Source organism: Anoplopoma fimbria, chromosome 17 (assembly GCF_027596085.1).
Source record: "Anoplopoma fimbria isolate UVic2021 breed Golden Eagle Sablefish chromosome 17, Afim_UVic_2022, whole genome shotgun sequence".
Taxonomy (NCBI): Eukaryota; Metazoa; Chordata; class Actinopteri; order Perciformes; family Anoplopomatidae; genus Anoplopoma; species Anoplopoma fimbria.
The window spans coordinates 12,317,244-12,329,769 of NC_072465.1; the positions used below are offsets into that span (position 1 = coordinate 12,317,244).

The 12,526-nt window shown below is 40.1% G+C and overlaps 1 protein-coding gene across 1 annotated transcript in view; it reads right to left on the reverse strand.

The window, feature by feature from the left end:
• ptprga (protein tyrosine phosphatase receptor type Ga) overlaps window positions 1-12,526 on the reverse strand; it is a 428,569-nt gene that overhangs the window by 123,532 nt on the left and 292,511 nt on the right. Inside the window, exon 6 of the mRNA XM_054616971.1 lies at window positions 4,304-4,370. Coding sequence (XP_054472946.1) covers window positions 4,304-4,370 — 67 coding nt within the window. The remainder of the gene's footprint in view (window positions 1-4,303; window positions 4,371-12,526) is intronic.

Below are 12,526 nucleotides of genomic sequence, written 5' to 3' on the forward strand. Positions count from 1 at the left end.
ATAAAATGTCCGCTTATGCTTTTTTTTCCCGCTATTTTTGCCACTGCACATGTGCAACTGTCAACATAGATGAAGGGAAGCAAGATGGCCCACACTTAGCTAAAAAAACAATGTGTTTATTGTTTTTTTAAGTTCTAGCGAGTTGCTAAATTTACAGGCCAAACGTGACATTTTACTTGACATAATGATGTTTGGGGGAGAAGGATCACTGCTGGGTGTGGTCATGGAGCAGTTGAGCACAAGCGTGATGCTGGCTGTGGAAAGAAGTGAAACAGACTTGACACTTTCAACCAGAGAGCGCATGTTAGACTACACTAAGCAAGTCGTTGTATGTGCCTAAACATAAAGTAACAAATAAGCATTTAATGGGCCAAATCAGAAAACACTCATAATCCATCCATCCTTTATATTCTACTGATATTGTTCAAGGCAGCAAGGCAGCATGCTCCCCAGCAATGATTTCTGGCTCTTCCTGGGGGACCAGGAGCCTTACTATGACAGGCGAGATACGTGATCTCTCCAGCCTGTTCTGGGTCTAACCTGATGCCTCTTAGATGTTGGGCATGCCTGGAAAACCCTTAAAGGCATGCATCCAGGAATAATCCTCTTCAGATACCTGGCCCAGATCAGCTGACCCCTTCCGATGCGAAGGAGCAGCGTCTATATTCCAAACTCGCTCCGAATGTCTGAGCTCCTCATCTCTCAAGCTGAGCCAAGCCACCCTACCAAGGAAGCTTGTATTCCTGATCTCCACTACACAAAGCTTGTGAGCATAAGTGAGGGTTGGAACGGGGATGGACTGACCTTTACCTTCCGGCTCAGCACCCTCTTCACCACAACGGTCAAGTACAATGCATGCTCCGATTGGCCTGTCTACCTCCTGCTCCATTTCAGCCTCACTCATGAGTAAGACCCCAAGATACGTGGAACTCCCTCGCTTCAGGCAATGAGTTATGGACTCAAACCACTGTATTCTGCCATGTAATTAGTAATCTGCTTTGATATTGGGATTTACAGTTTCTTCACATTGAGCATTTATTACGTACCTTATTTGTTAATGCTGTTAAGCAAAAATTGCTTAAAGGCATACTGTCATGTGCTGCATGTTCTGGTACTTCCAGTCATTCCCTCTATGGTGTCAATGATTAGTACAAAAGCAGTGTTAGGAATTTTCTTTTCTAAAACCTGTGATTATTCAGAGATGTACTGATGCGTGTTTGAGCGATTTCACAGCAATAATGATGATCACTGCAATAGTGATGACGACGTTTCTAGATTACATACAGAATTCACTGCAACCAACATTAAAATGAAAAGCATGAGAGCATGAGAGAGCTATCCCTGTGCTCTTCCTCCTCATCCCACCAGATCATTATCAGTCTTTGCATCTGCCTCCAAAGTCCCGACAAACCCTGTGTAGACAATGGGCTCCTCTCTTTGCCGCCGAAGCCTTTCATGAGTCCGCTATGTAAATCAGCTTTTTTACCGGGCTGATTTCACAGGGACGGCGCAGAGCCGCTCGCTGGCTAACTAGTCAGAGGGCATTTGTTCCAGCAAGGTTTCATGTAAAATGCAACAAGGCATGTGGTACAAAGACAGAGGAGTCAGACCTGCGGTGCGTGTCCGCCAGACAAGCCTGGCAACAAGGGAAGAGAGCGCTGTGAAAAATTTAACCACCCGCTGCTCCATAGAGTAGCACTGGTGGAGACAGAGCAAATTAACCAACACCTTCCCTGTGGGAGAGAGGGGAACGTGGCCTTGATTGAACTTGAGTGGTCTTTGTGTTAGATAAATTATGGAGGCGGAGTAGTTTTTCCAAGACAGCTGAGCAGGAGATAAAGTGCAAGTATCATGCGGTGGGGTTTTATCAAAGTTTTATTTGTGTATGCTGAAACTCTAAAATTCACTGTGAAGCCATTCTGTTGTTGCAAGGCGAGCGGTGCCTTTGGGGGGGACAAGACAGAACATTGCTTTAGGACAAATGTTTTGATCATGACAGGGATGCACTTCAGGGCTGCGTGCTGGAGACAACTGTTTTTGACTGAGGGCATACAGTGCTAACAAAACATGATGGAAGGGATAAAAAATAAAAAAAACACTGAATCATCCCAGAAGTCCTAATTTATTGTGCGGTTATACTCTATGGGAGGCACTAAATGATGCAAAAGGCTGAGACTTTTTGATGAGGAGTACTATCAAAGCTAGAGTACCCTGCAGTAAAAGTATGATAGATTATAATACATCAGATGTTTTTACCAACGGTCCTGCCTTCTTGTGTTTTACAAGTTGTTTTCCGTGCATCTATTCAGTGCAGAGTACATCATGTTAAGGCCTCTTAGTGACCTTGCCAATTAAAATAATGACCACACATTTCTCTCCACATGTATCCTATACTGTAAAGATTAACTTCCTCTAAAGTACGGCCGATGTTGTGAACCTGGCATTCACTTTGCATCCTGTAATGATGGTCAGCAGTCCAGATGAGCAGATACATGTTCTATATGAAGCTGCTCTGACTGTCATTCATGGCAGCTGTTATTTGAAGTCAGATGTTACAGCCTCTATGTCTCTTATTTACTTTTAGTTCTGATATACACAAAGTGTATTTTGTTGAACTGATTAAATGACGCACTGTGACTGGATCAAAGTTAGCTTAACTCATCTCATGATATTATTGTTCTGACAAACATGAGCTACTGCATACTGTTGACACTAACAATAAGTGCATAGCTATGTTTGGGTGCAAGAGTGCTTTAAGCGTTTTCACACAAGATGTGATTACATGTTTTAGTGATGTTTTAGTTTACAGGAGCTTCTCTAACTCACTGGTTTACATGTGTGCAAAGATAATTTGTCTTGGATAACACCACATCATTATCAGTCTTTGCATTATACTCAGCAAAGTAAATGAGATCTGTAACATGATGACTTTGTTCCAGCAAAGTGATCAAACAGGTTGTAAAAGAAATTAAAATTTCCAAATAGTCATCGTATAGTTTGCCATGAAACATGTTAAAAAAAGTAAAAGTATAGTATGCCATATAAAGTGTCATTAAATATGTCATAGTATAGTTTGCCATTTAAAGTGTCATTAAATATGTCATAGTATAGTATGCAATTTAAAGTGTCATTAAATATGTCATAGTATAGTATGCCATTTAAAGTGTCATTAAATATGTCATAGTATAGTATGCCATATAAAGTGTCATTAAATATTTCATAGTATAGTATGCCATTTAAAGTGTCATTAAATATGTCATAGTATAGTATGCCATTTAAAGTGTCATTAAATATGTCATAGTATAGTATGCCATTTAAAGTGTCATTAAATATGTCATAGTATAGTATGCCATTTAAAGTGTCATTAAATATGTCATAGTATCGTATGTCAAGAAGTTGCAACAGTTTAGCCAGAAAATCTAAACCACTTTATTAGAAAGTGAGCGCTCCTTAAATCACAGTAGTAATCCCTCATTGTACAGAAAAACAAACTATGTTTGTCAGTCATAGTTGAATTGATAGATGATAGATTTTTGTTCAATTTAAGTTAATGTTAATGTTTTACTCTTACCAGAAATTATTCTACCACAATTTCCTATTTCATTTAGGTAACCTCCCTTTGCCTTTGGAGTTTGCTGCAGTCAATAAAAGAACAAAAACGAGAACATTCTCCCATAATACGTCCATAGCTCAAAGTGATAAGGCCTTTGTTAGCAGAACTAATTTACTGTGCTAATTCCAAACCCCTCCTGAGTACAGTGAGAAAATTAGCAAAGCAAATTTACAGTTCAGATACTACGCCCCATCAGTGTGTAAAGCCTGTCCACACTCACGTCTGGACGTTCAGTTTCCAAATATATCATGGCCCTCGACAGGAATATCCTTCTACAGTGATAGTTTGCAGATAAATGCAGCAGCAAATTTAATTGAATTAGTTAGGCTGAATGAATCGGAAGTCCTCACAATACAGGAACCTGATTTGCTGACAGCAGCAGTTCCTCAGATGTACAGTCAATGAGGTAAACCTGCAGAGTCAAGGCTTTCCAGTTCAACTGCTGCAAACTGGCCTGTCTGGGCGGAATCACTGTGTGTGTCCCAGCGATTACAGCAAACTGAATCTTGGACTGATGACGTACTTAAGTCCATATTTCACCAAACAGTAATTGAGAGACTAAACAATGGGCTTAAAGGGGCTCAAAGCATGTGTGATGACGCAAGATGGAATGTATATACATTGAGAAGAATCCTGCCTCTGTTATGAGTCAACGTCATTGCGTGACTGGGCACTCGGACTGCCACTCACCATGATGGACCACTCCCTTCAGGCCGTGGATTATGGGGTCCACAGCAGGATTGTCCTTCCCCCCCACCTGAGGAACACAAAGAGACACAGTGATCGTCACATCGTATTAGTATTCATAGAAAACATTGCTGCACACATTAAAGGTTACACACACCTTTTTTATGATGAGTAATATGTAAATCAAACATGGTACATTTATGTTGTTTTTCTAGTAACAGTCTCCATGTATTGAATAACTGTCTTTGCTCCAACAAAATATATTGGCATTGATGTTGTTTTGTTTTTTTCAAAATATGAAAATGTAATTGGTAAGGTTAAAGACATTATCATTTACCTTTATTTATTTTTCATATCTCTGTGTTTTATTAGTACTACCTACAATATATTATACCCTCTGCTGCTGCAGTGACTCAATTCCTTGCATTCCACTAATCTAAACTTGTTATCAGCACTTATTTTTGACGTGGCATTTGTTCCAGGATGACGGGGGATATCCTGTGAGTCAGGGGGAGAGAAAAAGTCACAGAATGCAACAAAAATGTAATTTAATTAAATTTAAAATCAGCAAGGGAAGGGTGTAGAAACAGCTGATGCCCTGGTTTGCATCTCTCTCTCAGTGACTGTCTCTTCACTTCCTGTGGGTTGCTACAATGGGCGTAATGGAGTTAGGGCTGAAAGTTCTGCTTAAAAACAAAAGAAGCAAGTTGTCAAAGAAACTGTGATGTGTTCTGTCTGTCTATCGATCTCTATCACTCTGTTTTAGTTCTAGGGACGGTGTCGCACCTGCTCACGCACCCCCAAATTTAGGCGTTCTCACATTCGTTCATTTTACAGCACAAACGCCCACCTGATAAGCAATGGGGCTGACAATTATCATATTCACAAACCGAAAAGCATTAAACCTAAAAATATTATTTTAGTTTTGAGACAAAAGGAGGAGCAGACAGTTTATGAGCAAACACTGTGTTTTGCAGGGGGCTGTCACGACTCGATACTGATTTAAAGGTTGAATATTTGTGGTTGAAAAAAAAGCTTGTTTGGTGCCTAGTCATAACAATAGTACAGTACCCTGCATCTGTGCTAAATCAAAAGGAAGAAAAGGGCGAAAGAAAAGATGGAGGTTGATGGGGGAAAAAAGTTGGAAAGCACAGGTGAGAGAAAAAAGTTGCAGAGTAATGAGGAAGGACAGAGAGCAGCAATCAACAAGCTCTTGAAGGCCATCTTCATCTGAGCTCAAAGAATGTGTGATATCATAGTAACAAATGCCTTTTCATTGTCTTAAACTAGTGCGTCATTGAGGCTGAAATCAATAAAACAAAGCAAACAAACAATATGTATGACGCAGAATCCACATGGGGCCTTCAAAAACATCACATATGACTTAAAAGGACTCTTACAGTTTGTCTTTTCTGATTGACCTCCTTTGTCAAGTGTCTGCTAAATGCAAATAAAAATGACCTGTGACATATTACTCTGATTCAAGTCACAGTGACAATGTTCTGAAGTAAGGAATCCTGCAGACAACCAGAGTGGCACTTAAATGGATTAAATGGCTTTCGTTTTGACAGGTGATATTATTGTATGCAGTTCAAGCAATTTAAATGCCTTTTTTTCTGACAAGGAAACAAATTAATTTAAGTATATTTACTATTGCTCCTTAATAAAGCAAAGGTATTTATTACCCAATTATTGATGGATGACATCACAGCTGTTCTCACATCTGTGCACTGGCTCCCCGTTAGTTCCAGAATTAATTATACAAAGTGCAACCACCACAACTACAGCAACAACCACTGGTGGTGGCTACATACAGCTACAATCCCCAACATTTAATACTAATGTCATGATAAAACATGCTTCTACATACTTTAAATGACTTGCAAACCAAAATCAAACTGCAGCATATCTCAAACAATTACAATTGTCCAGAGCATTCAGTTTTTCTCCTTAGTCATCAGTAAAGTTGCCATGTTTTAGCCAGCGAGAAACAGCTTCTTGTGTATAATCCAAACTAACCCAAACTACAGCAATTCCACTGCCAGCATCCGTATCCAACATGCTGCATGAACAGCTGACAGACTCAGGACTGCTGTCACGCCTCCCTCACTCCCCTAGACCCTCCACAAGCTCTTCACTCCTGGATTTGGAAACATACACTTGTTGGCTAGGGTTTTCTGGGATTTGATATAATTTCTTTAATTGTTGGGGAAAACAAATGTCATTTAATTCTATTTACTGAAATGGCTGTGCCACACACAAATGTTACTGTGTGCCAATAATGAACAAAGAGCTGTTTATTGGGGCAGTTACATCCTCTAGGCTTTTAAAGGTACTAATTATCTGATTAATAGCGTGTATCTTTTTACTTAATATATAATTTCTCCCATTTTCACCCACTTTCAAAAGAATGTCTGTCAACAAAATCGCCCATAAGTACCATGCAAAAGTACCAATTACTTGACGATGATGGGAGCAGTCTCTGAAAGTGATGTGATCATGGTGGTTTGTGCTATGTGCAATCATACAGTGGCCTTTTACACTGCATGAATTAGCCTAGTGGCTAGCAGTCTACTCCGTTCCTAGCTCTTCTACTCTTACTTGGTTTAAGTAACTACATCTTCCAACAGAACACAATGGTTGAATTTCAACCTGCATGCATGTTTTTTTCAGCTTAAACCTCACTTCTGGTTCCCTCGTTTGGAAGAAAATGTTTTTTGTTTGTTTATAGCCTAAGGTAAGCTTTTTACTTCTGCTGATTGCAGTCATGCAAGAGTCTGAAAAGCAAGATTTTCTTGCTAAACAAAACAGGATGACACAAAACTAGTTATAATAAACTTGTTTTTGTCACAGAGCTTGTTTTCTGCAATAACCCAAAATCCAATGGAAAAATCCAATTGTTTTTTTGTTTAGGGAACCAGGCTGATGTTAACCTCTGCAGCACTCTATCGGTGGCGAGAGCAACAAGTTAGCGGACTGACGAGTGTTTGAATGCTGTCTGGTATGAAGCCCCACCCTCGGTAAACACAAAGAAGAGAGAGCGAGGAGAGAAACTCACATGACGTAAAAGAATGCAAACCACAGTAAAAAAATCATACTGAGCTAAATGAGTGCACATACATTTTTTTGGGGTGTCCAGTTGCCAGTTTAAGTATTTAAACTTTAATGAACAGCTAATAAAGCACCAGGAGACAGTGTAACCACTGTGGATCCAGGTGGTGTTCCATTAGAAAATAATTTTCTCCCTGCTAGCCACTATGTGACCGACCCCCTACGGACTATATGAGCTTGTACAGCTGATAGAGAAAAGGAAACACTGAACTAAAAAGTAACCTAAGGGAAGTAGAAAAAGTTTAATTGTAGCAAAACTAGACACAGTTTCTTACGGTTTCACACAAACACACACATACACATATTGTGTAATCATTCCGAATAGCAGAAGTTAATAACTGGAACTGCATAAAGAGCTTGTTTTTGGTACAAGGCAAGACAGAAAGTGGGTGAGAAAAAAAACATTTGTGTAAAGGAAAGAAGATTAAAGAAATAAAGGCAGCCATGGAGACACAGAGAGAAAATGACATACAGAGAGACAGTGAGGAGGAGAGAAAGAAAGGAGGACAGAGGGAATTAGCGTTTCATTATTAATGTTTGTCTCTGAAAGCCCACAGGCTCGTCCCTTGAGATCCTCAGCCACCGGGCCAAACATCACAATGTCCTACTCTTTCTCTATCTACCCCCTTTATCCCCCTTCAAATCCTGCGTCCCTTTCTCTCTCTCTTCATTCCTCCCTACAGCTCCATCTTCCTCTTTCTCTCCAGAGACTTACTTTCTCTCTCTCTCTCCCATCGCCTGTCCCTTCCTCCCACTGTCATCCATCTAAGAACCCTCACTATGTATCCTCTTTCTACTGACTTCCTTCACCTCCTACTGTATCAGAAGAGCCCCCCCCCCCCCCCCTTCCTTTGGCAGCACTAACTGCTGATATGGTATAGTATATACAATGGTATAATGGATGTAATTGTAGGACTTCTTTCAAAGGAGACACATTTGAGTGCAGAGTTACTAATTACATTAATGACCAATTCGTCAGTAAGTAGTGGAAGACAGGGAGAGAGGAGGACAAGGAGCTCTGGCATTGTTTGCTTTTCTTTACCTGTTAGTTTCAGATCTAACAATAGGGTAAATGGCCATCCTTAGACCTAGACTTCAGGAGACTGGGACTTGTGGCCATTCTTAGACCTAGACTTCAGGAGAGTGGGCCTTGTGGCCATTCTTAGACCTAGACTTCAGGAGAGTGGGCCTTGTGGCCATTCTTAGACCCAGGCTTCAAGAAACTGCCTTGCGGCCATCTTAGGCCTAGGCTACAGGAGACTGGGCCTTTGAGCAAGGCAGCAGATGCCCAAACTGCTCCCCAGGCACTGTACAGAAGCTGCCCACTGCTCCTAGGATACTAGGATTGGTTAAATGCAGAGGCTACATTTTCATTTTGTGCTGTGTGACAATAAAAGCTGATTTACATTTACATTATTTATGTGAAATTATGTTGCATCTCTTCTTGTTCCACTCTGTGGGTTTGTTCGGGTACTGTAATCATACCCACATCACACATCAAACCCAGCTGTTGGTTATTTTAATAGCAACAGTAACCTTTCTATGAACATGTTTTCACATCTAAGGTTGGACATCACTGCAAGCCATTTATAACACCACAGTTTCTCTATCAAAGAGTTATAAAGTTGCAGACATGGATATCATTTTGTTTCAGTGCCATTGTTGTCCTGCATCGGAAAATGATCAAATTTCCAAAACAGCATGAAAAGGACTTATTTTTTTATTTTTTGGGGAGATTTAAACATCAACAATGAGATATCTTCTGAAATTCCTGTCAAAGTACTAAAAAACAACTGACATTAATGAATGTCTGACAATGTGTGAATGTAATGAATTCTGCTCTACTGCATAACTGCTGAGGCTAATGTTTCCTCAAGTGGTGTGCACTGTGCTGAATTGGAAGCAGCTCAGTGGTGGTTTAGCAGTGTCGGCCTACTGCCTAATTACCATCATTGGGGGTATTGGATTTGGAGCAGAATGAAGTGGTATGAGGTCTACTATGTCTTGAAACCATACCTTTCATCATGCGATTCTCACTCCTGCTGAGTATCTCCTCTTTGACACAGCTACCTTTAATGTGAAAAACAGCCCCTCTAGTATGGAACCAATTCAAATGAATCCCAAGGTTGTCTATAAATGAATACACCCAGGACTGAGACTTACTGAGAATGCATTCATGCTATTTTTTTTTAAACTTTTGACAGTATTTCAATAGTGGAGTCAAGTGGTGCTTGTGACACTTGGTTTCCATATTAAATAAGGTGTAGGTTCACAGTATCTGAGTAATTTGTTGTCATTTGCCTTGGGTACTTTAAACAGAGCGGTTACTAAGATGTCTATGAAGTGAGAATCCCTGCCTGCTTCTCTGTCAGGTCTCCCTGGGTCATAAGTATTTAAGCGGCCACTCAGTTCAGAAACTTTCAAAAAGGATTAAAGTGATTTGAAACAAAAGCTTTTGTACTAATATTGCCAAAAGTAACACTGATGACAACCTCTGCTTTCATAATCTAACACTTACTGTAGGCTATAATACCGTATCATACAACTGTGCATTTACAAGAACTAGGAATAATTCTGAGGTAAGGGTTCACTTTAAGGCAAGCAGGGTTCACAACTGACAGTCCTCCGAATCAAACGACAAAATACCTTGTATTTGTATATGTACTTTCAAAAAAAGCCCAGAGGAACCTCATTTGATTTGATGCCCTTATCAGCAGGACAAGGTCATTTCTCCGTGCCTTCGAAACCGGCATTAAATTGAAAAATCTATCTGTTTTATGATGTGACAACTAGCGTTGTCTTGGATGCCATTGTCTGGGCTCCAGAGCTTTGGTTGCTATCAGCAGTGCATTATGCACCACCACTCTAAGAGTGCCCATCTGCAAGCCAATGCGTAGTGCAGCCTGCAGAGGTTTCCATTCAGTCCTTTCAAGCCGAGCCCCCCATGGTTTGCATTCCTACATAAGCGACGATGACGAAGGCTCCGGGTTGGCTTTTCTACATCACATGACTCCCGATGGACTCAGCAAGACTATTTCCTAATCCTTGTCCTTGTCTAAATAGGCTGTTTTGTCAGTGTGCGTGACTCACCATGTGGAGAATAAGTCAAGCACAACAAAGCTTTTCCTTCATTCTCTTTGTTCTGTATCTTCTGCCTCCACAAACTCTACTCTATAAGATTAAATGAGGTTCAGATACCCCAAAATCATGAGAAATAAGACTCAGTGGGAATCTCTTTTCTACTTAAGGAACAAAAAGTAAAAAGTAGAGTGAATGTTCCATCTAATTTAAATCCCAGCTGAGCCTCGGTTTTGCTTAATGCTGCCTCTAGCTGAGTGTGTGGAAAACAGTGGGGGCACACAGCGCTGTAAATAAGCAAATAAAAGTGCAATGATAGCCGTTTACAACTGCAATCTATTTCAATTCAAGGCCGTGGTGCAATGCAATGCTGGATCATAAAATCGTGATTCCCAAGTTCAGCCGATATGATGGGCCCAATTTGTCCTGTAACACGAGTGTGATGATTTCATTCATACAAAACACAGAGGCAACGATGTAGCCGCTGTAGAAACCCACGGATGGAGGGGAGGGATACGCTTACAAGTGAATGGAATCACACTGAGGAGGAAGAGAAATCAAGATAACAAACAACCAACAATTATTATGGAGTTGTTTTAAATATTGTGTTGTATGGGACAGCATATGGGGGTTCTATTTCATGTTAACAGAGGGTATGTCTATCAGTGACAGCTGACCAGTTTCAACATGTAAAGACCTTCATCACATTTCAAATGTAATGAAGTTTCACATTTGAAGATGCTCGACTGATTTTGATTCACAACTGATTTTGATTTCCCTAAAATCTTATTTTTGTTTGTTTCTCAGCTGATTACAACTGAAATACAGGCCTCTATAAGGGTGAATCGTACTAATAAAAGCTTTTATCACCATAAATTGAATTCTATATTGGGGTGACAAAATACTGTGATAAAGAACATTTTCTTGAAATTCCGTTAAAGGGTGACTGAGATATTTTTCTACCTGGACCCTGTTTCCCATGTTTTTGTGTGTAAGTGACTCATGCGGAGAGCATTTTTTGAGATTGGTCCAGTATTGAATTTGAACGCCACAGACAGCAGCTGGAGAACAGAAAGCTAGCTCTGCGTTATCTGAAAAACTTTCAACGGCATGGCCAAATAATTAGCACATGATATGGGATTTCAGAATGAAACTTCTCTGAAGAAGACTACCAAACATATCTGATCAAGCTAAAGGTAAAGAAAAAGTTTTTATATCTCTGCAGGTTACTTCCCCTAACGTTGTCAGACACTTCTAATAACAATCTGAGCCTGTCAACTACAGCCTTGTTGTTTCTCTAGAAATATTATGGTGTGAAGTATTATTTCAACTTGACATATGGATTGGAAGAGATGACTTGAGAATTGGCAATTGTTGCCTTATTGTTGCCATGTAAGCATCACATGCAGCAACAGGCTTTACTTTTACTCTGGACCTTTACTGTATGAGCGTTGAGTGGCAACATGCACACACTATGCAAGCATTAAGTCAATAAGCTTAACTAGTGAACTTTGGCAATTCAAAACTACAATCACTCATAATGGCCGACAAAAACAGCACATTACAAGTTATTTGTCACACATCATGCCTCTTTTGTGTGTGGTATGAATCAAAAAACGACCACAGAACCCTCTGTGCTATTGTGTACATCAAACCGGTCATTATAATGAATAATTCTACAGTTACTGCTGAAAACGATCAGGCATGTTCGTCACTGACACATTGAAAACAATTTAGTAGTTCCGTGAAACATGTCGGATCAATTAAAACTTCTCTCACAGCTAATACCTCCCTCAGGACCCTCTGTTCCTGTCAGTCCTCCCCGGGTTTCCATCCAAAACCCTGGGGAACTTCTTGGGGGAATCTTGTGACCTGGAGCTCCACATTTGTAATAACAGTACAGGTAGACGTGGAGCTGTGATCACCAACATGATGTGATTTTATAGTTGTGCTCCAAGATTAAACATAAAGTTATCATAAAAATCATAATTACCTCCCACTGATTATATTACTGTTCGGTTTGTTGGTTTCGTCTGT